General features: G+C 49.0%; 1 protein-coding gene across 1 annotated transcript; it reads left to right on the top strand.

Moving 5' to 3' along the window:
• Nucleotides 1–885: 885 nt before the first annotated feature.
• Nucleotides 886–12,270, top strand: LOC146356672 (vomeronasal type-2 receptor 26-like). Its single transcript, XM_084830250.1, has 7 exons — nucleotides 886–1,115; nucleotides 3,807–4,101; nucleotides 4,777–5,526; nucleotides 5,778–5,923; nucleotides 6,661–6,871; nucleotides 7,878–8,004; nucleotides 11,366–12,270. The coding sequence occupies exons 1-7, from the start codon at nucleotides 886–888 to the stop codon at nucleotides 12,268–12,270; spliced, it is 2,664 nt and encodes an 887-aa protein (XP_084686376.1).
• The last annotated feature ends 11,803 nt before the right edge of the window (nucleotides 12,271–24,073 follow it).

Here is a 24,073-nt window from a genome sequence, read left to right as displayed (position 1 = left end):
AGTGCAGATAACTTGCAACCACAAACTGCTGTGCAGCTTTGCCATCCCTCCCCTCCAGATTCCCATGAGCAGAACTGGGCTGAACTGGGCACCTCTTGCCCCTCTGCCTCCAATGTCCTGTCCTGGCCTCAGATCTCCTCTGTCTAGGTCCCACATCTGGCTTTGAAAAAGCCAAAACAGTAACAGGATAAGAGAAGGAGCCTCACAGCCCCCCCCCCAGGGGGACTGCTGCTCCTGCTGGGTGCTGACTTTGGGCAAGGAAAGGGGGCTCCAGCCAAGGAGGGTCCCTGTGCCGAAGGGAGGGGGCACATGGGCAAAGCCTGTATCCCAAAATACCACCTGGATCCTGGTTCATATGAAGTGTTCAGTGGGGAAAGACCAGGCCGAGCTCACCTTCCCCCCCCCCCCCACTGGCCCATGCTGGAGTGTGGAGCCACAAAGGTGAGTTCTTGCAAACATGTTTTTCTCCAGCCGAACGGAGAATTCAGGGAGTTACAGAGGTGATGCAACTTCTCTCCACATATAATTATCAAAATCATAGTGATGTATTCTTCTGTCTGCAAAAGCTCAATGGATTTTTCGAAAACTCTCCTCTGAGTCCACTGACATAAACATCAGATTCCGGAGCGACATGAGGTGACGTCTTTCATGTAGGTGTAGAAGGACCTGCACAGAAATGCCTCCTGTGACACAGAGATCTTGGGAGGAGGTTTAGGGCAGGTCAGGAGGCCTGTGTGAGCGTGAGGCTGACTTCCTCTCATCTCCTTAAGGTAAAAAGCCTTGGCTGGCTGGGCTCCATCTTTATTCGGAAAGCCACTCATGCCTCAGTCCTGCAAGGGGGCTTTGGCTTCTTCTAATTCTTTGTCTTGGCTGAGGGGAGCATGGATGGAGGCTGTGCCGGGCATTCCCAGAATGATTCTGCTCTTGCTGCTGCTGCCCCGCGCCACCTGTGGGGTGCTCAGGGCCAAATGCCCCTTGACTTTGCAGAGGGATGAGACAGACCCATGGAATCATCACAGGCCAGGAGACCTTCTCATTGGCGGGGTCGTCTCTGCAACACCAGCAAAGTTTCTCCCATATGCTTTCAGCAAGCCTCCATCTACCATGCTTTACTGGTAAGTCACTGACCTGATTTTGGAAGACACAGCAGTCTGACATGGGTTAATTGACCCACGATGGGCTGCTGCGTTGTACAAACTGGCCCACTGTGTGTGTTGGAGATACTGCTGTTCCACCTGCTACTAATTTTGTGAGCTCCAGTCATCCGTAATTAACACTTACTGTCCCCATTATCTGGTACTTGGAAACGTGCTGTCCTATTTTGCCTTTGGTGAAGCATCAACTTGAAGGCCCCATCCAGTGCACAGCCTGCTGGTTGATTGTTAGAAAATGGTAGCGTTTCATAGGACAGTTCGATCAAGGGGCAATTAGGATGGTTTGATTGATCCCTTCCAGAAGATGAAACAGCAGCTGGCCAGGCTCCGTCTCTTTTTCTTTAAAACCACGTGAGCAAACACAGGCTGTGGCTAAGGGGCAGAGCATTCCCCCCCCTTACTCTATCCCATTTCCTCCCCCTGCCCTAACCTGCCTATTAAGACTGGAAGTGTGAGTCTGGAATCAAATCTTCTGAGGAATGCCAGAGACATCTGGGAATGGGACTCCATGAACTGGTGTAACGGAGAGAACCAGTGGGATAGGGTCATGTCTGGATGTAAACTCTACAGGAAGGACAAGGAAGGGTGTACTGGGGGGTATTGCTCTGTTCATCAAAGAGTTCATAGTGTTGAGCATACTAGAAAACCTAAAAAGGTCAGATTCCTGCACAGATTAGCTCCAAAACTAATTTAGTATTAGGAACATGCTATTGTCCCCCAGGCCAGAGTGCTCAGGGTGACATTAGATGGAAAACACAATCAGGAAGGCATCCCACCATGGCAGTGTTGTAATAAAGGGTGACTTCTATAACCCCCTTATTGATCAGATAAATGCATCTTCCAGTCAGGAAAAAGGTTAAATTTCTCAATGCCCTAAATGGCAGTGGCCTCAAACAGTTGGTCATAGAACCAATCGCAGGGGATGATAGGAGATGGGTAGAAAGTTTGAGAACCCCTGGAGTAGGTAATTGCTTTGTGGTGGGAGGAGTTCTTTCAAAAAACAGCTCACACAATGCGATGCCTGAGGCGAGAAATTCAGCTTCTCTCCAAAACGCATGCTAAACGTATAGTATGTGAAATCGTGCAATGAAGCCCCCTGCAGAACCCGCGGAGCAGAACACTTGGAAGAGATGCAGAGCAGATTACTAGAGGTGGGGCAGCAAAAGACGGCAACTCCAGTGAGGTCATGACAACTCCCCCCTCTTTCTCTCCCACAGCAAAGACTTGTTCAGGCATTAATTTTGAGGCCGCTTCTTCCATTTTACAAGTGCATCCAGGTGCCCCCACCTGCATTCAGGTATCATATTTGGCCAAAGCTTCCACTCCCCTGAGAGCAGCATTCCCAGATGGATGCCTTTCGGATATTTTGGACTTCAGTTCTCATCAGCCCCAGCCAGCAAGGCCAAAGGTCAGGAATGCTGAGGGAGGTAGTCCAAAAGCACGGGAGGGGACCAGGGTGGGGGAGGCTGCCTTAGAACAATGCCCAGTCATGTAATGAACCTTCTGACCCACTGTCCTGTCACTCTTGCTGGGATGTGCATCTGAACTAGTTCTGTTTTGAAATGGCTCTGGGCTCTGGACCCTGGGCAAAGTCTCTCCCTCTTTCCTCACTACCTCAACACACAGAGAGCATTAAATGGGGATTGGCTGTGGTGCTCCTGGCTTTGACGTGGGATCAGGGTTAACCTGAGGAAAGTTCTAGAAACTAAATGCAGACAGATTAGGTAGGTACATAGATAGATAGATAGATAGATAGATAGATAGATAGATAGATAGATAGATGAGATAGATGTGTGTGTGTGTATTGTCTCGAAAGTCTCATAGAGGCAAAGAAGTAACAACTGAATACTTCCATTTCATTTAGGGGTGTACGAAACCCCGCTTACCTGGCTCTGCCGGATTCAGCATGTGGAGGGAGGTGATCCGTTCCTCCCCCTGGAATCCTCGATGGGGGGGAGGCGATCCATTCCTCCCCTCGGAATCCTGCCCGGCTGGCTCCGCTTCGCAGCCAGGCCACAGAGCTGCTGGCCAGGCCAACCCACAGCGGGGCCTCCAGCTGCTGCCGGGCTGCTGCAGATGCAAATGGCATCCTGTGTAGGGGGTGCCATTTGCATCCCTACGCCGCCCCATGATAGGCTACGGAAATATTTATGTAGCCTATCACGGCTAAAGCAGGGACGCAAATGGCATTCCCTATGCCATTTGCGTTCCCGCTTTAGTCGTGATAGGCTACATAAATATTTACGTAGCCCTGTCAAGGCAAAAAAAAAGGGAACGCAAATGGCGGTGGCTACGGCAGTCACCATTTGTGTTCCCTTTTTTAGCTATCACACCCTCGGCAGAGATGCAATGGCATCCCTGCATTAGCCGTGATAGGCTACCTCAGTATTTACATAGCCTATCACGGCCATTCCAAAAATGTGAATGGCGGCTGCAGACGCAGACGCCATTCGAGGAGCACCAGAATGGCTGTCAAAGGTAGGCTCCGTTCCGGGCCCATTTCGCAGGGGGGGAGCTTCGTTCCGCCATGGATTTCGGGAGGCCGAATGCTCTGGCATTCAGCCTCACAGAGATCCATGGCGGAATTCTCCACCATGCCTAATTTCATTGCAGACAGGATGGCAAAGTGACTCCCCCCCTTTTTTTTTCTAGGAAAGGAGACACAGATTACTGGATAATTCTGTCTTTCATGTTTGCTGTTCAGGAAATCAACCAGAACCCCAGGCTCTTACCCAACATCACTGTGGGCTACAGCATCTATGACAACTATTGCAATGCCAGAGTGACTTCGGATGCCTTGCTGGACCTGCTCTCCACTGGGCAGGCAAACGTTCCCAACTACAAGTGTGGAAGAAGACAGAATCACCCACTGGCTGTTCTGGAAAGGGGTGGCCCTGACATCTCCACCCAGATTTCAACCATATTGGACATCTACAAAACCCCACAGGTGTGTGTTGAGGTGGGGCTGGGGGGTGAGTTTTCAGGCTGAGTCTTAACTCGGCTTGGGGTTCTCTCCAAAGAAACCAAAATGTTCCCCAAAGAATTTCAATGAGAGCTCCCCCCCTAACATGAAAGCAGGTGAGCTGGTTCTACGGTGGGGTGCAAATCGTTAAAGCCCCCCTACACCCTGATGTGTGTGTGGGAGGCATGTTGGCTATTTGTGGTTGTATAAATCCTACCCTCAAGGACAAATCAGGTGTTTAACATCATGTGTGGTTTGCTCTTCATCCATGTGCTCATAGCTCAGAAAAGAAGGGGGCACTCAGAGACACCTATGAGGGGGTGGAAAACTACTTTTCAGATGTACGTAGGTCACCCCTAGGAACCACCTTTGTTCCTCTTGGGATTTTCTTCCTTGGCCACTTATATGCTGCTTGAGGAAGTGGGATGAACTCTTGGGAACTCGCTTCCTTTATTGAGACTCAGGAGGTGCTCTGTAATTTAGGACATCTTCACTTTTCAGTGTTCTATTATTATGAAGCCAGATAACTTTATTGGTCATAATAACAGATAATTTCAAGCTAATTTGTGTAATCAGGCCAGATTTCAGAAATATCCGATGAAGAATTCCAATTTGGTTGTGAAGCAAAAGAAATCACCGGTCTCTTCCTTTCTTTGCCAGGTCCCTTCTGCTTTTGTTTCTCATGTTCTGAGTGATAAAACTCAGTTCCCATTTTTGTACCAAACAGTCCCGAAAGAAGGAACCCAGTACCCGGGGATTGTCAAACTGCTCCTGCATTTCAGGTGGACGTGGGTTGGTCTCATTGCTACTGACACCGACAAGGGAGAGAGATGCATGAGGACCTTGACTCTTGAGCTCATCAGGAACGGTGTTTGTGTTGCTTTCTCACAAACCATCTTCGGAATGGATACGAAAGAAGCGAAGTTCCATGAACCTTCATCCCAGAATTGGACACAAGTCAATGTCTTAATTTATTGTGCCCAGACAAGATACTTCTTAAGTGGAATATCAATGCTTCAGTTCAGACTTGAAATGCTGATGAAACCCATTGTAGGGAAAGTCTGGATCACAACAGGTTTGTGGGACGCTGCCTTGGAGTTCATGTATGAACCTGTGAATTTCCAACACATCCATGGTATATTTTCCTTCTCTCTCCAGACAAATAAAAGGAAAAAATATGATGGTTTTTCACTCTTTTTCTTTACTATCAAGCCATTTGTAGAGAAAGCATTTCGTTGTAAATACTCAAAGCATGTATTGTCTGTGAAAGGCTGGACAAGATGCAGAGAGAAAAAGAAACTGGAGGCCCTGTCCCAGGAGGACGTGGAGAGAATCCTGTCTGCAGACAGCTACATCATTTACAACAGCTTGCAGGCTGTGGCCCATGCCTTGGATGCTGCTTATTCATCCAGATCCAAGAGGAGGGTGGTGGAGGGTGGAGACAGGCTGGATGCCCAAATGCTACAGCCATGGCAGGTATTCCCTCTCCCATCACAGATACCTCTGTTGAGCATGATCATCAACTGTACAATTCCAGCACGATTGCTTTGGAATTAGAATGTGAGAATATAAGAAAATGAGGTAAAATGTTGGATATTTATGGAGCAAAGCCAGCTGTGAAAGTCCCTGGGCTGCTCTCTGTTTTGCCCCCCTTACACCAGCCTCAGAGGTCTCAGCCCATCTGGTCAAAGCCTCATTACTGCTGCAAAACCTCTGATCCTGGAGGCAAGAGGCTCAGATTCTCTTCCAAACACATACTGAGCGTCGTAATCCTCTGTGTGCCTACACAGAAGCAAGCTCTACTGAGGTCAGTCCAACTTACTCCCAGGTTAGGGTGCAAAGGATCACAGACCTAATGACATAACAGAAGCTTTGCTGCTTTTTAAGGGTGCCCAAGAGGGTCCCCATGGAGAGGCCATGAGGGCAAGGCCAGGCCCATATAGCAGAACAAGTTCATGTCTATTTGTTATTATTGTATTATTATTTCTATCATCATCACTATTCTGCCTAATAGCCAAAGATCTCTCAGCAGTTAACAAATGTTGAACATCTTAAAAATTCAATATAAAACATAATATAAAAACTATTTACATAAGAACAATCAAAAATACAAATCCCAGGACTGGTTAAAACCTTATATGCTGTCAAATGCCTGGAAGGAGAGGAAAATCTTAACCTGGCACTGAAAGGATGACAATGTGGGCATCAGGTGTATCTCACTGGGGAGCATCTTCCGTAATCGGGGGGCCACCACCAAAAAGGCCCTCTTCCATCCTCCAAACTTCCCTCAGAGGAGGCACCTGGATGGGGGCCTCTGATGATGATCATAGCTTATGGGAAGGTTTGAGCTCCCCAAACTGCTAAAGGAGACAAAGCCGGTCCCTTGCGAATGTTAAGAGACACCCCCTCCACTTGGGTCTGGAAGCAATCCTGAGCCATAGGAGATTCAAGGGTGAAATGGGCAGAACTGAGAAATTGAGTGTTATTGCTTGTTTCCTCAGTGCCAGTGTTTTCTCTGCCATTTTAGCTTCACCCTTTCTTTAGGGGCTCCCATTTTTACAATACTTCTATGGATGGAATGTATGTTGATGAGAACGGAGACTTGACAGCCGACTTTGACATTGTGAACTGGGTGGTCTTTCCTAATGGGTCTGTCATTAGAGTGAAATTTGGGAGTATGGAAAGACGGGGATCCCCAGGCCTCAACTTGTTTGTTGACCAGGATGCCCTTGTGTCGCCCAAATGGCTCAACCAGGTGAGGAAAAAGTTCCTTTCATTTCACTGTACTTATTTACCATCTCTTAACCTCGCATAAATGCAACAGGTTCTAGGTCAGCCTGTCCTACCCTGGTCCCCTCCAGATATGTTGGACTGCAGGTGATGCCTCTACATTTCTGAGGGCCCTTGGGCAAGACCCCTCCCTCCCTGGGCCCCCTCCCTCAGTGAGTCTGTCTTCTCACCCCCATGGTCACCAGCTGCCCTTGCCCTCCTCCTCTTTCTCATCATGGCTACCACTCGCTTGCTTGACAGGCATTGGCAGTGAGGAAGTAGGCAGTGGCATCTCCTGCTCATCACCAGTGTTGTCTGGGCCAGAGCAGGAGATGAGCAAGCAGGTTGCAACGGTGAAGTGGAGGCGCAGATCCAGGGTGCTCTTGTTAGAGGGCCCCTGCTGAGCTCTGGACCCTCAGCAGGTGCCCAGCCATGTCTGCCACTGATGCCAGCAGCCCCGACTGCAACTTGTTCCCAGCCAGCGTGGCCTTTGAAGCTGCAGTCCAATGCATTTGGAGGAACTAGGCTGGAGAAGCCTGCTCCAGGTGGGACACTGCCTTTGACTCCCTTTCTATTCCCACTAGCAAAAACTCTTCCCAATCTCAGAGAGAGGGGAGAAGGTTCCCAGCTCTGCTGCCCAGCTGTACACCGGAAGGATTGCCTACAAACACAAGCTGTGGGTTACTTGATACTTAAACCATGGTCCATTTATATAGCACCACCAGTCCATATGGCACTTTACGGACTACACGAGGGCAGATCCCCTAAAATGTGACACAAGGGAAACAAGTTAGGGAGTGGAGGAGATGCCCCAGGGGGAGTAAACTGGGAAGCTGCATGCAGATCCTCCCTGTTGCAAATGCTTAGGTTTAATTACAGTTTTCATGTTCAATCCAAGAGACACAGTTGTGTCCTTTCAACTCTGTCTCTCATTTCTGTAGATAAATTTGCCCTAACTCATTCTCCTTGATGGCCCTTGTTTCTGTGCTTAGCCCCTGCCTCAAGGAACGTGTGCGCAAAGCTGTCACCCTGGTTCCGTCAAGGTGGTTCAGGAAGGAAGGCCGGTTTGCTGCTATGACTGTGCTCCCTGCGCGGAAGGAACCATCTCCACTCAGGAAGGTGGGTGACTCGGGAAGAAAATGCAGCCCATGTGGAGGAGGGAAAATAGCCACCCAGACATGTCCTTTGAAGGTTTCCTTAAAGGCATTTCTAGATCCTTTATTAAAATAGCCTTCCTTTATTTATTTATTTATTTATTTATTTATTTATCGCCCATCTGGCAGGTCACCCAGCCACTCTGGGCAATGTACAAAGTATATAATAAAACAGTTTAAAACAATAAAATTCTATAGTAAAAACATTTTCTAAAATATCCTAACCCACCCCAAATGCCTGCCTGAACAACCACATCTTTATGCGTAGCGGAAGCTCATTAAAGAGGGGGCATGGCAGAGTTCCCTAGGAAGGGAGTCCCACAGAGTGGGGGCCACCACAGAAAAAGCCCTCTTCCTCGTCCCCACCAGTCTAGCTGACCTGAGCTGGCTGATGGGACAGAGAGAAGGCCATCTGAGGCTGACCTTGTTGAGCAGCCTGTCTGGTGTTGCTGGAGGCGCTCCTTAAGATAGGCTGGGCCGGAACCATATAGGGTTTTAAAGGTCAAAACCAACACCTTGAATTTGGCATGGAAAACAACTGGTAACCAGTGCAACTCCTTCAGCACCGGAGTGATGTGATCACGCCGGCGGATGCCTTTAATTAGATGATCCGCCACGTTCTGTACCAGCTGCAGTTTCCGAACCGTCTTCAAGGGTAACCCCACGTAGAGCGCATTACAGTAGTCTAAACGAGAGGAGACCAGGGCATGTACTACCGATGGGAGCAGATGGTTGGGAAGGAAGGGGCGCAGCCTTCGTATCAGATGGGGTTGGTACAGCGCTGTCCGGTTCACAGCTGACACCTGAGCCTCCATGGACAGCTGGGAGTCCAAAATGATCCCCAGGCTGCGGACCTGGTCTTTCAAGGGTAGCCGTACCCCATTCAACACCAGGTCAACATCCCCCAACCTCCTCTTGTCTCCCACCAAAAGTACCTCGGTCTTGTCAAGTTTCAGCTTCAGCTTATTCCTCCCCATCCAGCCACTCACTGTCTCCAGACATTTGGACAGGGATTCTACGGCCAACCTTGATGAAGATTTGAATGAGAGGCAGAGCTGCGTGTCATCCGCATATTGATGGCACCACACCCCAAACCTCCTGATGATAGCCCCAGTGGCTTCACATAGATGTTAAATCGCATCAGGGAGAGGATGGAACCCTGTGGCACCCCACAAGTGAGTGGCCATGGGTCCGAAACCTCCTCTCCCAGAGCTACCCTCTGGTACCTGCCAGAGAGGAAGGACCGGAACCACCACAATATGGTGTCTCCAATGCCCAACCCGTCCAGGCGGTCCAGGAGGATACCGTGGTCAACGGTATCAAAAGCTGCTGAGAGGTCGAGGAGAACAAGGAAGGAGCATTCACCCCTATCCAGAGCCCTCCTCATATCATCAACCAAGGCGACCAATTTCACAAAGCAGGGGCAGGGATCAGCACCCCCAGCTCCAGGTGTCTTCTGCAGTTTATATTGCACCCAAGCCCTCCATGGTTAATATCGTCATGTTCTCCCTGCTTCTCTGAGCAGTAAGAAACTTCAGGGACAGAGTGATCACCAAGCCTTGGTATCCTTTGGGATGAGGTCACTGGAGGCTTAGTGGCATTTTGTAATATTTCACTTCATTCACAACTGATTGTAAGAACAAAAGAAGAGCCCTGAAGCTGGATCAGACCAAAGGCCTAGCTAGCCAAGCACACCAACCAGATACCCACTGGGAAGCCCACCAGCAGGACATGAGTGCAATGGCTCCCTCCCACCCATGTTCCCCAGCAGCAACTGGTGTACATAGGCTCACTGCCTCTAGTACTGGAGGTAGCATAGATCCGTCAGAACTAGCAGCCATTGATAGCCTTTTCCTCCAGGAATTTGCGCAATCCCTTTTTAAAGCCATATGAATTTGTGGCCCTCACTATCCTGCTATCTTGTGGGAGCAAATTCCATAGTTTGACTAAGTGCCATGTGAAGAAGTTCTTCATTGTATGTCTCCTGAATCTTCCTGAATGCAGCAACATGGAAGGACCATGGTTGAGCATAGGCTGAGCATGGGTAACAGTGCTGGAAGTGGGTGACTGGAACTGTAGTCCACTTCTTCTGCATCAGATCTCCCAAGAGAGACATCCACCACCGTGAGATGTTTACAGAGCCTGAGTTCAGCTCTCTGTGACCTGGTTCTCACATAACACCCCATGGTGGGTTTTCAGCATTGTTCTTTCGAAGGTGGCTGATTGTGATGTGAGGACCCACCCTGTGTCTCTTCCTGTGTCTCAGTCAAACTGCTTTCTAAGCTGTGGGAGGGTGGGGAATTATGGCAAGCCCTCTCCCCAAAAAGCTCCTCCCCTCCCAGAGGGATGTCCACACTCCTAGTCATTGTGGGTCATTGACCTCAGATTTCCCTCACAGAGGAGGAGATCCTTGGCCACCTTCTGGGACTAAAAGGCCATCTTTTCGAATACTGCTGGATCCTCTTACCTGCCCAACCCCCAATCTTAAATGAAAATGATTAGGTGCAGCAGGGGTGGGAAACTAAGTCATGTTGTGGGGGCTGGAGGGCTTGCTTCCCTCCAGCCCGCCATGGGCTGCGTAACGTCACGGAGAGGGCCAGACCCCATGGCATCACATAGTACCAGCCAAAGTGCCAGATGGGTGATCCACAAAGTGATTGGCTTCGCTGCTCACCATGCTCCCCCAATCTGGAGAAAGCGTGTGCTCAGCAAAACCACCCCGGTGGAGTTGGTGGCTGGAGACACTTTGCCCATGTGGTGTCCTGCCCCGTGGAGAAGGTGCTGCGAGCGCAAAGCTCGCCAAGCAGCTACATAACTGGAGGAGCCCTCGAGGTGCTTGCTCAGTTGGTGTTGCTTCGACACTGGGTACGGTGCCTCGTGGGCAGTTGCTCAGGCTTTGCAAGCTGCACATCATCCCCACAAGGGCAACACAGGGAGAGCAAGACACACCCGGCCCACCCAGGGGATAGCTGGCTTCGTCCCCTGCTGCCTGCCCCCCCCCACTGTTTCCGATCAGCAGGGATGCTTCCAGAGGCTGCAGTCTGCCTACTGGAAGAATGCGTGAAGGTGTTGTGGGATGGATGGGGAACATTTGCAGGGCCACATTCAGGAGGTTCCCCATCCCAGGGTTAAAGTCGTGTTTAAAAACAAGAAACACCAGATGTGGCTTGTTGACCTGGGAGAATAATGAGTCCTGGCAGGGCTGACCATGCCCTGCATAATATGAATGTGTGCTGCCCATCACACCAGAAAAATGTCTTTGATGGAAGGTAAAAAGACAGAGATTGGCAAGGATGCAAGGGAAATGTTTCTCTTGTTCTTTCCAGATTCAGACCATTGCACCAAATGTCCAGATGATCAGCATCCAAACAAGGACCAAGATGAATGTGTCCCGAAGGTTATAACCTTCCTGTCCTATAAAGGAAATTTGGGGATTGTCTTGGCTTCCTTTGCCCTGTCCTTGTCCTTAACCACAGGCTTTGCATTAGGAATCTTCATCAGATACCTCAACACTCCAGTAGTCAAAGCCAACAACCGGGACCTCTCCTACATTCTCCTTGTGTCCCTCCTGCTTTCCTTCTTGTCCTCCTTCCTCTTCTTTGGCCGGCCAAAGAAAGCAACCTGCCCCCTCCAGCAAACAGCCTTCAGCATCATCTTCTCAGTTGCCGTCTCTTCTCTGTTGGCCAAAACGATCACCGTGGTGCTCGCCTTCCTGGCCACAAAACCAGGGAACAGAGTGAGGGGATGGCTGGGGAAGAGTCTGGCCAACTCCATCGTCCTTTCCTGTTCCGGTGTCCAAGTTATCATCTGCACCGTCTGGCTGGGAATCTCTCCCCCATTCCCTGACTCTGACATGCACTCCCAGCCTGGACAGATCATCTTGCAATGCAACGAAGGGTCTGTCGCCATGTTCTATGCTGCCCTTGGCTATATGGGCTTCCTGGCTGCCATCTGCTTCACAGAGGCTTTCCTAGCCAGGAAGCTGCCTGGGGCCTTCAATGAAGCCAAGCTGATCACCTTCAGCATGCTGGTCTTCTGCAGCGTCTGGGTGTCCTTTGTGCCCACCTACCTGAGCACGAAGGGGAAATACATGGTGGCCGTGCATGTCTTCTCCATCTTGGCCTCCAGTGCTGGCTTGCTGGGCTGCATCTTTCTTCCCAAGTGCTACATGATTGTACTAAGGCCTGATGTGAATACAAAGGAACACCTCATGATGAAAACAACAGAATAAATCTGATTCGTATTGTTTACAAACACCCCAATATCCTACTGTTTTTCAATGCTAAATCTAGGGATGGGGGAGAATTTCTCCCCGAAACTTCGGGGGGCCGAGTGCCAATGCATTCGGTCCTCCAAAGGTTGTTTGGGGAGAAATTCTCTGCCCCCCCGCCCCCCGGCCCCCCCCTCCAAGGATGGGACTTACCTTTCACGAATGTCCCTCCCGGCGGCAGGTCCCGGCGGTGGTTCGGCAGGTCTTCGTCAGGGGCGGGGGCGGCAGCTGGTCTTTTGACCGGCTGCCACCGCTGCCATTACAAGAAAAGTTAAAAAAAAAAAAAACGCCCCCGTGATAGGCTACGTAACGATTAACGTAGCCTATCACGGCTAGATTTGCAAAGTCAGCCGTGATAGGCTATGTTAATCGTCACGTAGCCTATCACGGGTGAGTTTTTTTTTAAAAAAAGCACGTACGGCTAATGGTGGCCCCCATAGGGAGCTGCCATTCACGTTCCTTATTTGGTCACTGTAGTCTACGTAAAGATTTACGTAGACAACGGGGAAAATAAGGGCAACGCAAATAGCAAATAGCGTTGCCCTTATTTTCGCCATAGTCTACGTAAATCTTTACGTAGACTACAGGGACCAAATAAGGAATGCGAATGGCGGCTCCCTATGGGGGCCGCCATTTGCGTACGCACTTTTTTTTTTTTTTTTTTAAGTCACCCGTGATAGGCTACGTAAATCCTTACGTAGCCTATCACGGGGCTTTTTTTTTTTTTTTTTTTACTTTTCTTTTGAAGTTTGCGGCCGGGGAGATGGGGCGCTTCTCCCCGGTCTGAATTTCGGCCGGGCGAGGTGGGAAGCCTCCCCCCCCGGCCTGAATTTCGGCCGGGCGAGGTGGGAAGCCTCCCCCCCCCGGCCTGAACTTCGGGGGGAGAAGCGAAGCACCTCCCCCCCACCGTGAAAAAAGCTGCGAGACCAGGTAAGTGACTTTCGTACATCCCTAGCTAAATCCTGTGCTTGGCAAAAAAATCTTCATTCCAAATCTGAAAAAGCACTGGAGAAAACCTTTTTTGCCTTTTTAATCCTGCTAGATATTTGTTTGTTTAATTGCTTTGTTCTGGGATTTCATGCTCTCTCTTTTTGACTGCTTTGAGGTTTTACCTTTGTCAAACACCTTTGGTCTGTTTCCAGGGCTGAAATGTGGTATAAAAATGTTGATGGATGGATGGATGGATGGATGGATGGATGGATGGATAGATAGATAGACAGACAGACAGACAGACAGACAGACACAGACAATCTTAGATGTCTTAAAACAGGCCTGGGTTTCAAAGCAGAACTGCATATGTGACAAGAGGTCATCTCCCCTCTGTGACTCCAGATGCCAGCCCTAGAAGAGTCACCAGGTAAATGGTTTCAGGAGCCTGTTGATTTTTCCTTTGCTGTTTTAATTGGAAAGAAGACGAATTCTCATTCCACTTTACTTCCAAAGGAGCACCTTTTTAGTTATTCAACATCCCATTTTAGTTTTCTTCACCAAAGATGCTAGACTCTGTTAATCAGTGAGTGGAAGGGGCCCTCTGGAAGCCCCTCTCCCTCCCCACTTGTTTTTGATTTTGTCTTGTGGGTCTCCCAGGTTAAAATATCTCTTTATGGCCCCCAGTGTACAAAACTGAGGAAGCTCCAGCTGGCAAACAGACTCCCCATAAAAGAGCCTCTAATTTGAGCAGATGTGGGGAGGGGGCCCCTCCCAGGGATGGAAGTTGGCTGTGGGAATTCCGGGCCTCCCACCTCTGTGGTGTTCCTTCATGAGTTCCACCTTTTCCCAGCCTCCACCTCTGAAATGGAGAAACAAACCCCTCCGGAAACGCCTGCTTTCACCTGGGTCAGTTGTTCACAGTGACACCCAAGCTTCAGCTCTTTTAGCCTCTCAGGGTTCCAGAGAAACCCAATATGCTCAACTGGTTCTCTCCACCCACTACAGGAGAAGTAACAAGGAAAGAGATTCAATAATGGTCTCACAATAAGACAATCAACCCATCGGAATCCGTTTTTAAAAGCAAAAACAAATAAAAGATGTATTTGTAACACCACGAATTATATGTTGTTATTATTCATTCATGCTTGGTCCTAAGTCCCCTACCTACTCCACTCCTTCTCAACTCCTGTATGCAACCCCCGTTACTAACTAGAAGTAGCTTCTTCAATCCCTAAGGCCTCATCTGACTTCTAACTGACAGTTCATCCCTGATATGACCGTTCAATCCACACACACGCCCCTCCCACCTTTCACTCACTCACTTCCCTGGGTCACATTGAACCATGAGAAGACAACCATTAATATCACAGGCATACGTTACAACTCTGTCCCCCCCACCCCATTACAAACCAGAGGGAAGAACTTCACACACACAGACCCTGCCACAGCTTCATTTTGGAGGTTTAAATAAAAAAAGAGTCCTTTCCATAAAATTTTCCCTCCGTTGAACTCATCATTTCACCTGTAAAAAAAGAAAAGAAAAAACCCACCACCAACAACTCTACAACCCATCACCCCCCCCCCCCGCTTTCCCCAAACCAGGAAAAGAAAAGTATCATTCTGAGTACCCAGTTCAAAGGAACAATACTATGTCCTTGGCTGACTGCAGAACAGGAACTCTCTCTCCTGGACAGTCCATCAGCAACCACGTTCTCGTGACCCGCCGCAGGCTGGATCTCTGCTTGATATTCCTGGAGCTTCCACGACCAGGGCTGGAATGTTGGTTGTGGTTTCTCATCATCTGCAGCCACAGTAGAACATGATGATCAGTCTGGATCATCCATTCCCGACCCCACACGTATGGCTGGATCTTCTCCAGGGCCCAAATCACCCCCAAACATTCTTTCTGAACTGATGAATCATTCCTCTCGCTTTCAGACAGCTTTCTACTGTGGTAGACCACAGGTGTTTTACTCCCTCCTTTTCTTACAAAAGAACTGCTCCCACGTCAGACTCAGAAGCATTGGTAGCTCATAGGACTGTCTTCTCAAAATTAGGGGCTATAAGGACAGGAGCTCTGCATAACGTCTGCTTCAACTGTTCAAAAGCCAAATTCCAATTCTCAGTCCTTATGCAATTGATGCTTCTTCGTCAAAACACGTAATGGAGCTGCATTTTCTCCAGAATTTAGCATAAACCTTCTATAATTACTGGTGACTCCTGAGAAAGCTCTTACTTAGTTTGGGGAATTGGCCAGCTCTTTATTGCTTCCAATTTGTCATCGTTCCCCACCCAGTGTCCCAAATATACAATTTCACTTCTCCCAAACTGGCCTTTGGGGGCCTTTATTGTGGGTCCAGCCTCCCCAATGGCTGTAAGCCCCATTTCGTATGCTCAGGGGAAGTTTTACTAAATATGGCAAGGTCATCAGTGTATGCCATGGTGAAATCGGACATGCCTCTAACTGCTTTATTAACCAGTCTTTGAAAGGAAGGGGGACTACTCATTAGTCCAGAAGTTGTAGTGGAATATGCACTGCACTGTGAAGAGAAATGGAATAGAGGATACTCCTTGGAAAAGGGTGACAGTTAGGAGAAGAAGAACTAGATGCCACTCTGCACCAGTGGAAGCAGTGGAGCTGTGGAACTGATTCCAAGTACTTGCGGATGAGACTGGAGGACAGCCTGCAGAGGAAGAATCACAGGGAAACCTACATGAGAGTGAGCAAGAGGCTGAAGGTCAGTCAAACAGAGGCAATGAAACCCAGGCCTACAACAAGAAGAAGAGAAGAGTGGTGGTGGTGGGAGACCCCTTGCTGTGTGGGATCGAAGCCCAAGTATGTCACTAAGACCCGTGGACTCGCCAGGTATGTTGTCTCCCAGGAGGATGGATTACAGATGAGACGGAAAGGTTGCCTGTACTCATAAAGCCCACTGACAGATATCCCTTTCTTCTCATCCATGTGGGAGCAAATGATACCACCAACCAGAGCTATGAAGAAATCACATCAGACTTTGAAGCTTTGGGAAGGAAACTCAAGAACTTTGGGGCCCAGAGAGTTTTCTCATCCATCCTTCCAGTAGTTAGAAGAGGGATAGACAGGGAAAGAAAAACACTCTGGGCGAATGACTGGCTACGAAGGTGGTGCCGACGAGAGAGATTTGGATTCTGGGACCACGGGCTATACTTCCCGGAAGATGGGCTATTGGCAAGGGACGGGTTGCACCTCACAAAGGATGGGAAGAATGTGTTTGGCCACAGCATGGAGATCTTCATCAGGAGGGCTTTCAACTGAATCCCACAGGGAAGGGAGATGTAAAGTTGGGGGTAATGATGGATGTAGGCTCATGCACTGCAACGGAGAGAACAGCTCTAATAGTGCCCAATAATATTCTTCAGACACATGTAGGAAGAAAGCCAGACTATAAAGCACATGGTCTTCAATGTCTATATACTAATGCCCAGAGTATGGAAACAAACAGAATGAACTTGAACTCTTAATACAGGAGGGAAATTATGACTTGATAGGTATAACTGAGACTTGGTGGGATGACTCTCATGACTGGAATACAGCAATTGAAGGATATCACTTGTTCAAAAAGAACAGTAGGAACAGAAAGGGAGGTGGGGTTGCACTGTATGTGAAAAATACTTATCTCTGCACAGAAATACAGGAGGAGGATCTTGGTAGCCCCATCAAGAGCATCTGGATCAAAATAAATGGAGCAAAGAATAAAAAGAACGTGGTGGTTGGAGTCTACTACTGGCCACCCAACCAAGGAGAAGATGAGGATGAAACTTTTGAAAAGCAAATAGCCAATGTTTTAAGGAGGCATGATGTAGTAGTAATGGGGGACTTCAGTTTCCCCGATATTTGTTGGGAGACAAATTCTGCAAAACATGGCCCCTCCAGGAAATTCCTGACTTGTGTGGTAGATAACTTCCTCCTACAGAAAGTAGAGGAAGTAGGGATGTCAGAGAATTCCGCCATGGATCTCAGTGAGGCCGAATGCCAGTGCATTCAGCCCCCCGAACTCCATGGCAGAACGGCCTGCCACCCCCCCGCGGATCCCCCCTGGGACGAGACTTACCTGGGGCAGATGTTCCAGACGGTGGCGGCTCCAGCGGCAGCTTCGGCGGCGGCTGGTCTTCCGACCAGCTGCCGCCGCTGCTGCCACCATTTGCAGTCTTTCTTTTCCCCCCATTTGTGATAGGCTACATAAGTCTTTACATAGCCTATCATAGCTCAATACAGGGACGCAAACGGCGGCGGCTACATTTGCGTCCCTGCTAGCCAGCAGCCGGATGTCTGGCTGCTGGCGGAGCCGGCCGCCAGAATCCCACAGAATCCACAGAATCCCCGCAGAGCGGAGCCAGCCAGCCAGCCAGGATTCCGGGGGGAGGCGCGAACCTTGCGGAGCCAGGTAAGGGGGTTTTCGTACATCCCAAAGAGGAAGGAACTAGAGGATGGGCTATCCTTGACATGATCCTAACCAACAGAAATGACTTAATGGATAAAGTAGCAGTTACAGGAACTCTGGGGGAAAGCGATCATGTTGTACTTGAGTTCTTGGATTATAAAGCAGATTATAAAGCATTCCATAAGCACCTGGAAAACAATGCAGTGAGTACTCAGAGCCAACATGGATTTGTCAAGAACAAGTCCTGCCAGACGAATCTGATCTCATTTTTGGATCAAGTAACCTCCCTTGTGGACTGTGGGAACACTGTGTACATGATATACCTCGACTTCAGCAAAGCTTTCGACAAAGTGCCCCATGATCTCCTGATGAGCAAACTAGCTCAAAGTAGGGTTGGCGGAGAATTTCTCCCCAAAACTTCGGGGGGCCGAGCGCCAACGTGTTCAGCCCCCCAAACAAGTTTCGGGGAGAAATTCTCCGCACCCCCCCCACCCTCGCACCCCCCCCCAGGACGGGACTTACCTTTGGCGAATGTCCCTCCCGGCGGTGGGTCTGGCCGGCGGTTCGGCGGGTGTTCGCCCGGGGCGGGAGCGGCAGCCGGTCTTTTGACCGGCTGCCGCCGCCGCCATTCCAATCAAAGAAAAAAAAAAACGCCCCCGTGATAGGCTACGTGACGATTCACGTAGCCTATCATGGCTAGATTTGCAAAGTCAGCCGTGATAGGCTACGTAAATTGTCACGTAGCCTATCACAGGTGACTTTAAAAAAAAAAAAAGCACGTACGGATAATGGCGGCACCCATAGGGAGCCGCCATTCCCGTTCCTTATTTGGTCGCTGTAGTCTACGTAAAGATTTACGTAGACTACGGTGAAAATAAGGGCAACGCTTTCAGGATCATCCATTCCCGACCCCACACGTATGGCTGGATCTTCTCCAGGGCCCAAATCACCCCCAAACATTCTTTCTGAACTGATGAATCATTCCTCTCGCTTTCAGACAGCTTTCTACTGTGGTAGACCACAGGTGTTTTACTCCCTCCTTTTCTTACAAAAGAACTGCTCCCACGCCAGACTCAGAAGCATTGGTGGCTCATAGGACTGTCTTCTCAAAATTAGGGGCTATAAGGACAGGAGCTTTGCATAACGTCTGCTTCAACTGTTCAAAAGCCAAATTCCAATTCTCAGTCCTTATGCAATTGATGCTTCTTCGTCAAAACACGTAATGGAGCTGCATTTTCTCCAGAATTTAGGATAAACCTTCTATAATTACTGGTGACTCCTGAGAAAGCTCTTACTTAGTTTGGGGAATTGGCCAGCTCTTTATTGCTTCCAATTTGTCATCGTTCCCCACCCAATGTCCCAAATATACAATTTCACTTCTCCCAAACTGGCCTTTGGAGGCTTTTATTGTGGGTCCAGCCTCCCCAATGGCTGTAAGCCCCGTTTCGTCTGCTCAGGGGAAGTTTTACTAAATATGGCAATGTCATCAGTGTATGCCATGGTGAAATCGGACATGCCTCTGATTGCTTTATTAACCAGTCTTTGAAAGGAAGAGGGACTACTCATTAGTCCAGAAGTTGTAGTGGAATATGCACTGCACTGTAAAGAGAAATGGAATAGAGGATACTCCTTGGAAAAGGGTGACAGTTAGGAGAAGAAGAACTAGATGCCACTCTGCACCAGTGGAAGCAGTGGAGCTGTGGAACTGATTCCAAGTACTTGCAGATGAGACTGGAGGACAGCCTGCAGAGGAGGAATCACAGTTGCCTGCACTCATAAAGCCCAGTGACAGATATCCCTTTCTTCTCATCCATGTGGGAGCAAATGATACCGCCAAGCAGAGCTACAAAGAAATCACATCAGACTTTGAAGCTTTGGGAAGGAAACTCAAGAACTTTGGGGCCCAGAGAGTTTTCTCATCCATCCTTCCAGTAGTTAGGAGAGGGATAGACAGGGAAAGAAAAACACTCTGGGTGAATCACTGGCTACGAAGGTGGTGCCGACGAGAGAGATTTGGATTCTGGGACCACGGGCTATACTTCCTGGAAGATGGGCTGTTGGCAAGGGACAGGTTGCACCTCACAAAGGATGGGAAGAATGTGTTTGGCCACAGCATGGAGATCTTCATCAGGAGGGCTTTAAACTGAATCCCACGGGGAAGGGAGATGTAAAGTTGGGGGTAACGATGGATGTAGGGTCATGCACTGCAATAGAGAGAACAGCTCTAATAGTACCCAATAATATTCTTCAGACACATGTAGGAAGAAAGCCAGACTATAAAGCACTTGGTCTTCGATGTCTATATTCTAATGCCCAGAGTATGGGACACAAACAGAACAAACTTGAACTCTTAATACAGGAGGGAAATTATGACTTGATAGGTATAGCTGAGACTTGGTGGGATGACTCTCATGACTGGAATACAGCCATTGAAGGATATCACTTGTTCAAAAAGAACAGGAGGAACACAAAGGGAGGGGGAGTTGCACTGTATGTGAAAAATACATATCTCTGCACAGAAATACAGGAGGATGAGCTTGGTAGCCTCATTGAGAGCATCTGGATCAAAATAAATGGAGCAAAGAATAAAAGGAACCTAGTGGTCGGGGTCTACTACCGGCCACCCAATCAAGGAGAAGATGAGGATGAAACTTTTGAAAAGCAAATAGCCAATATTTTAAGGAAGCATGATGTAGTAGTAATGGGGGACTTCAATTTCTCCGATATTTGTTGGGAGAGAAATTCTGCAAAACATGGCCCCTCCAGGAAATTTCTGACTTGTGTGGTGGATAACTTCCTCCTACAGAAAGCAGAGGAAGTAGAGATGTCAGAGAATTCTGCCACGGATCTCAGTGAGGCCGAATGCCAGTGCATTCAGCCCCCCGAACTCCGTGGCAGAACAGCCTGCCACCCCCCCGCCCCCCCGTGGATCCCCCCCAGGACGAGACTTACCTCTGGCAGATGTTACGGATGGTGGCGGCTCCAGCGGCGGCTTCAGCGGCGGCAGCGGCTGGTCTTCCGACCGGCTGCCGCCGCCGCTTCCACCATTTGCAGTCTTTTTTTCCCCCCCATTCATGATAGGCTACATAAGTCTTTACGTAGCCTATCACGGCTGGATACAGGGACGCAAATGGCGGTGGCTATGGCCACCGCCATTTGCGTCCCTGCTAGCCACCGGCCGGATGTCCGGCTGCTGGCGGAGCCGGCCGGCGGCTCCACGGAATCCCGACGAAGCGAAGCCAGCCAGCCAGGATTCTGGGGGGAGGTGCGGAGCACCTCCCCCCCCAGCGGAACCTGTCGGAGCCAGGTCAGGGGGGTTTCGTACATCCCTAAGGGGAAGGAACTAGAGGATCAGCTATCCTTGACTAGATCCTAACCAACAGAGATGACTTAGTGGATAAAGTAGCAGTTACAGGAACTCTGGGGGAAAGCGACCATGTTGTAGTTGAGTTCTTGGATTATAAAGCAGATTATAAAGCAATCCATAAGCACCTTGAAAACAATGCAGTGAGTACTCAAAGCCAACATGGATTTGTCAAGAACAAGTCCTGCCAGACGAATCTGATCTCATTTTTGGTTCAAGTAACCTCCCTTGTGGACCATGGGAATGCTGTAGACATCATATACCTCGACTTCAGCAAAGCTTTCGACAAAGGGCCCCATGATCTCCTGATGAGCAAACTAGCTCAAAGTGGGCTAGATGAAACAACGATCCGGTGGATCCACAGTTGGCTACAGAATCGGACTCAAAGCGTGCTTATCAATGGGACCTTCTCAAACTGGGGAGAGGTAATTAGCGCGGTACCACAGGGCTCAGTCCTGGGCCCAGTGCTCTTCAACATTTTTATTAATGACTTTAGAAATGTTTTAGAAACAGAAGACTCTGAGACCGGGCATGTCTTTTCATCTTTTACTTTAACATTTAAAGCAGCTTTTACCTGATTCACATTGGATGTAAGAGTATTAAATATACAAGAAGGCACAATAGTTTCAACCAAAGCACATTCTTTTAAGCATTTTTAGAATTATTTAGGAGCATTGCCTTAAAGCAGTAAAATATCTTGCCCAATAGCGTTTCTGTGCTGGTAGCGAAAAGGAGCATAAAGAAGTCAAATAGGAACAGTGCCATTGCTCTCCTGGGGACAGATGTCACGTCCTGTGAGAGCTGATGTTCTCATAGGAAAGCCATCCGATCACGGTCTTTCTGATGGGATTGCTGTTTTGCAAACTGTGCATGTGCAAAGGAGAAAAGAAGCTTTCCCCCTCCAATCTCCTCTTTTGCTTCAATCTCTTCTTCTATGGTCAAGTGGAGCAGGCATCCAGCATTGGTGATCAGGGTAGTCAAACTCCTTGGATGCTTTATTTAGAGAATAATCCTCCCCCAAAAAAGAAAAATCCAGCTGGAGAGGATGAGTCTGGGTGCCATCACTTCACTTGGGTGAAGCCTTCATCCTCAAAGACTCAGAGAGCCAGTGCGGTGTAGTGGCGAGAGTGTTGGACTGGGAGTTCGAAGATCCACATTCTAGGCCCCGCTTGGCCATGGAAGCTCACTGGGTGACTTTGGGCCAGTCACAGACTCTCAGCCCAACCCACCTCACAGAGTTGGTGTTCTGAGGATAAAATGGAGGAAGAGGCGGATTATGTAAGCAGCCTAGAGTTCCTTAAGGAGGAAATATGGTGGGATATAAATGAAATAAATAAATACGATATGAGAATTTTTCACTGGTAAAGGTCAAGGGGAGCTCATCTCCCCCCCCCCCCACTGGCCCAAGCCAAGAGTCTCCTTAAGATGGTGACATGACCAGATGCAGTCTGGGTCTCTCTTGATTTTTGGCTTTTGCAACCTTGATTACTACCTAGAACTGTCATGTTTTCCTGTTGATTGATTTGTTTGTTTGTTTATTTATTTATTTATTTACAATATCTCTATACCACTCCATATCTAGAACAGATTTTGGAGTGGTGAAAGGATGAAACAATTAAAACACCAGATTACAATTATCATATGCTATTTTTCAAAGAACAGAATGCCAATATAAACTGTGGCTGGTCGGTTAAGGACTGCCTCCTGAAAGAGTGCTGTTTTCAGGAGGCACTGGAAACGGCACAGTGTTGGTACCTGCCTGACCTCCAGGAGCAGGGAATTCCAAAGAAAGGGGGCCGCCACACTGAAGGCTCTTCTCGTGGACTGCAGTTGGCCCATACCTTCATGTGGAACCACCAGGAGCATGTCCTCCGATGACCTCCAGTTTCAGGGGACTGGAAACAAAGCCCTATGAAGAGAGACTGAAAGAACTGGGCATGTTTCGCCATGAGAAGAGAAGACTGAGGGGAAATATGATAGCACTCTTCAAGTACTTCAAAGGTTGTCACCGAGAGGAAGGCCAGGATCTCTTCTCCATCATCCCAGAGTGCAGGACATGGAATAATGACCTCAGTGACTGGGGGGGGGGAGTTGGTAAAGAAGGCAGCGCTCCCCCAGGTATCCTGGTCCCAAGTTGTTTAGGGCTTTGTACACTAGTACTAACAACTTAAACCGGGCCCGGTAGCGAATAGGCAGCCAGTGCAGGTCCCTCAGTGAAGGAGTTACATGCTGGAAAGGGGCAGCTCCTGACAAGAGCCTAGCTGCTGCATTCTGCTTTAGCTCCAGCTTCCGGAGCAGCGTAGAGGGCGGCCCCATATAGAGCGTGTTGCAGTAATCCAGCCTTGAGGATAATAGTGCCTGTACTACTGTGGCCAAGCTATCCCTGTCCAGGAGAGGCCGTAGCTGGTGAAACAGCCGAAGCTGGTAAAAGGTACTTCGGGCCACAGAGGCCACTTGGGCCTCCAGTGACAATGATGGATCTCAGAGTACCCCCAGGCTACAGACCTGAACTTTCAGAGGGAGTGCAACCCCATCCAGAACAGGAAATGAACCTATCTCCCAGACCCGGGAGCCACTCACTCACAGGGCTTCCATCTTGCCAGGGTTCAGTTTCAGTTTATTGGCCCTCATCCAGCCCATTACTCAGTTCAGGCACTGCTCCAGGACTTGCATGGCCTCCCTGATTCAGATGTCACAGGGAGACAGAGCTGCATGTCATCAGCATACTGATGGCACTTGGCTCCACATCCCCTAATGACCACTCCCAGTGGCTTCATACAGATGTCAAATAATATTGGGGACAAGATGGTACCCTGCAGCACCCCATAGCTCAATTGCCAAGGGGGAGAGGAATAGTCACCCAATGTCACTCTCTGAAATCGACCCCATAAGTGGGACTGGAACCACAGTAGCACAGTGCCTCCGATACTATCCCACGGAGTCGATCCAGGAGGACCCCATGCTCAAGGGTATCCAAAGCTGATGAGAGGTTGAGCAGAATTAACAGGGTTGCATTCCCCCGTCCCTCTCGATAAAGGTCATCCATCAG

The sequence above is a fragment of the Heloderma suspectum genome, chromosome 2 (genome assembly GCF_057233095.1).
Source record: "Heloderma suspectum isolate Gila_16-S chromosome 2, 16-S_ref, whole genome shotgun sequence".
Taxonomy (NCBI): domain Eukaryota; kingdom Metazoa; phylum Chordata; class Lepidosauria; order Squamata; family Helodermatidae; genus Heloderma; species Heloderma suspectum.
The sequence above is the reverse complement of the archived record's forward strand: the minus strand, read 5'-3'. Positions and strand labels throughout refer to the sequence as shown.

Bases quoted from the DNA above. Each gene is read 5' to 3' on its own strand.
- LOC146356672 (XM_084830250.1), top strand. From the start codon at position 886: ATGGAGGCTGTGCCGGGCATTCCCAGAATGATTCTGCTCTTGCTGCTG. The intron at 1,116-3,806 runs GTAAGTCACTGA...TTTTTTTTCTAG, and splicing joins CCATCTACCATGCTTTACTG to GAAAGGAGACACAGATTACT. The intron at 5,924-6,660 runs GTCAGTCCAACT...CCCTTTCTTTAG, and splicing joins CAGAAGCAAGCTCTACTGAG to GGGCTCCCATTTTTACAATA.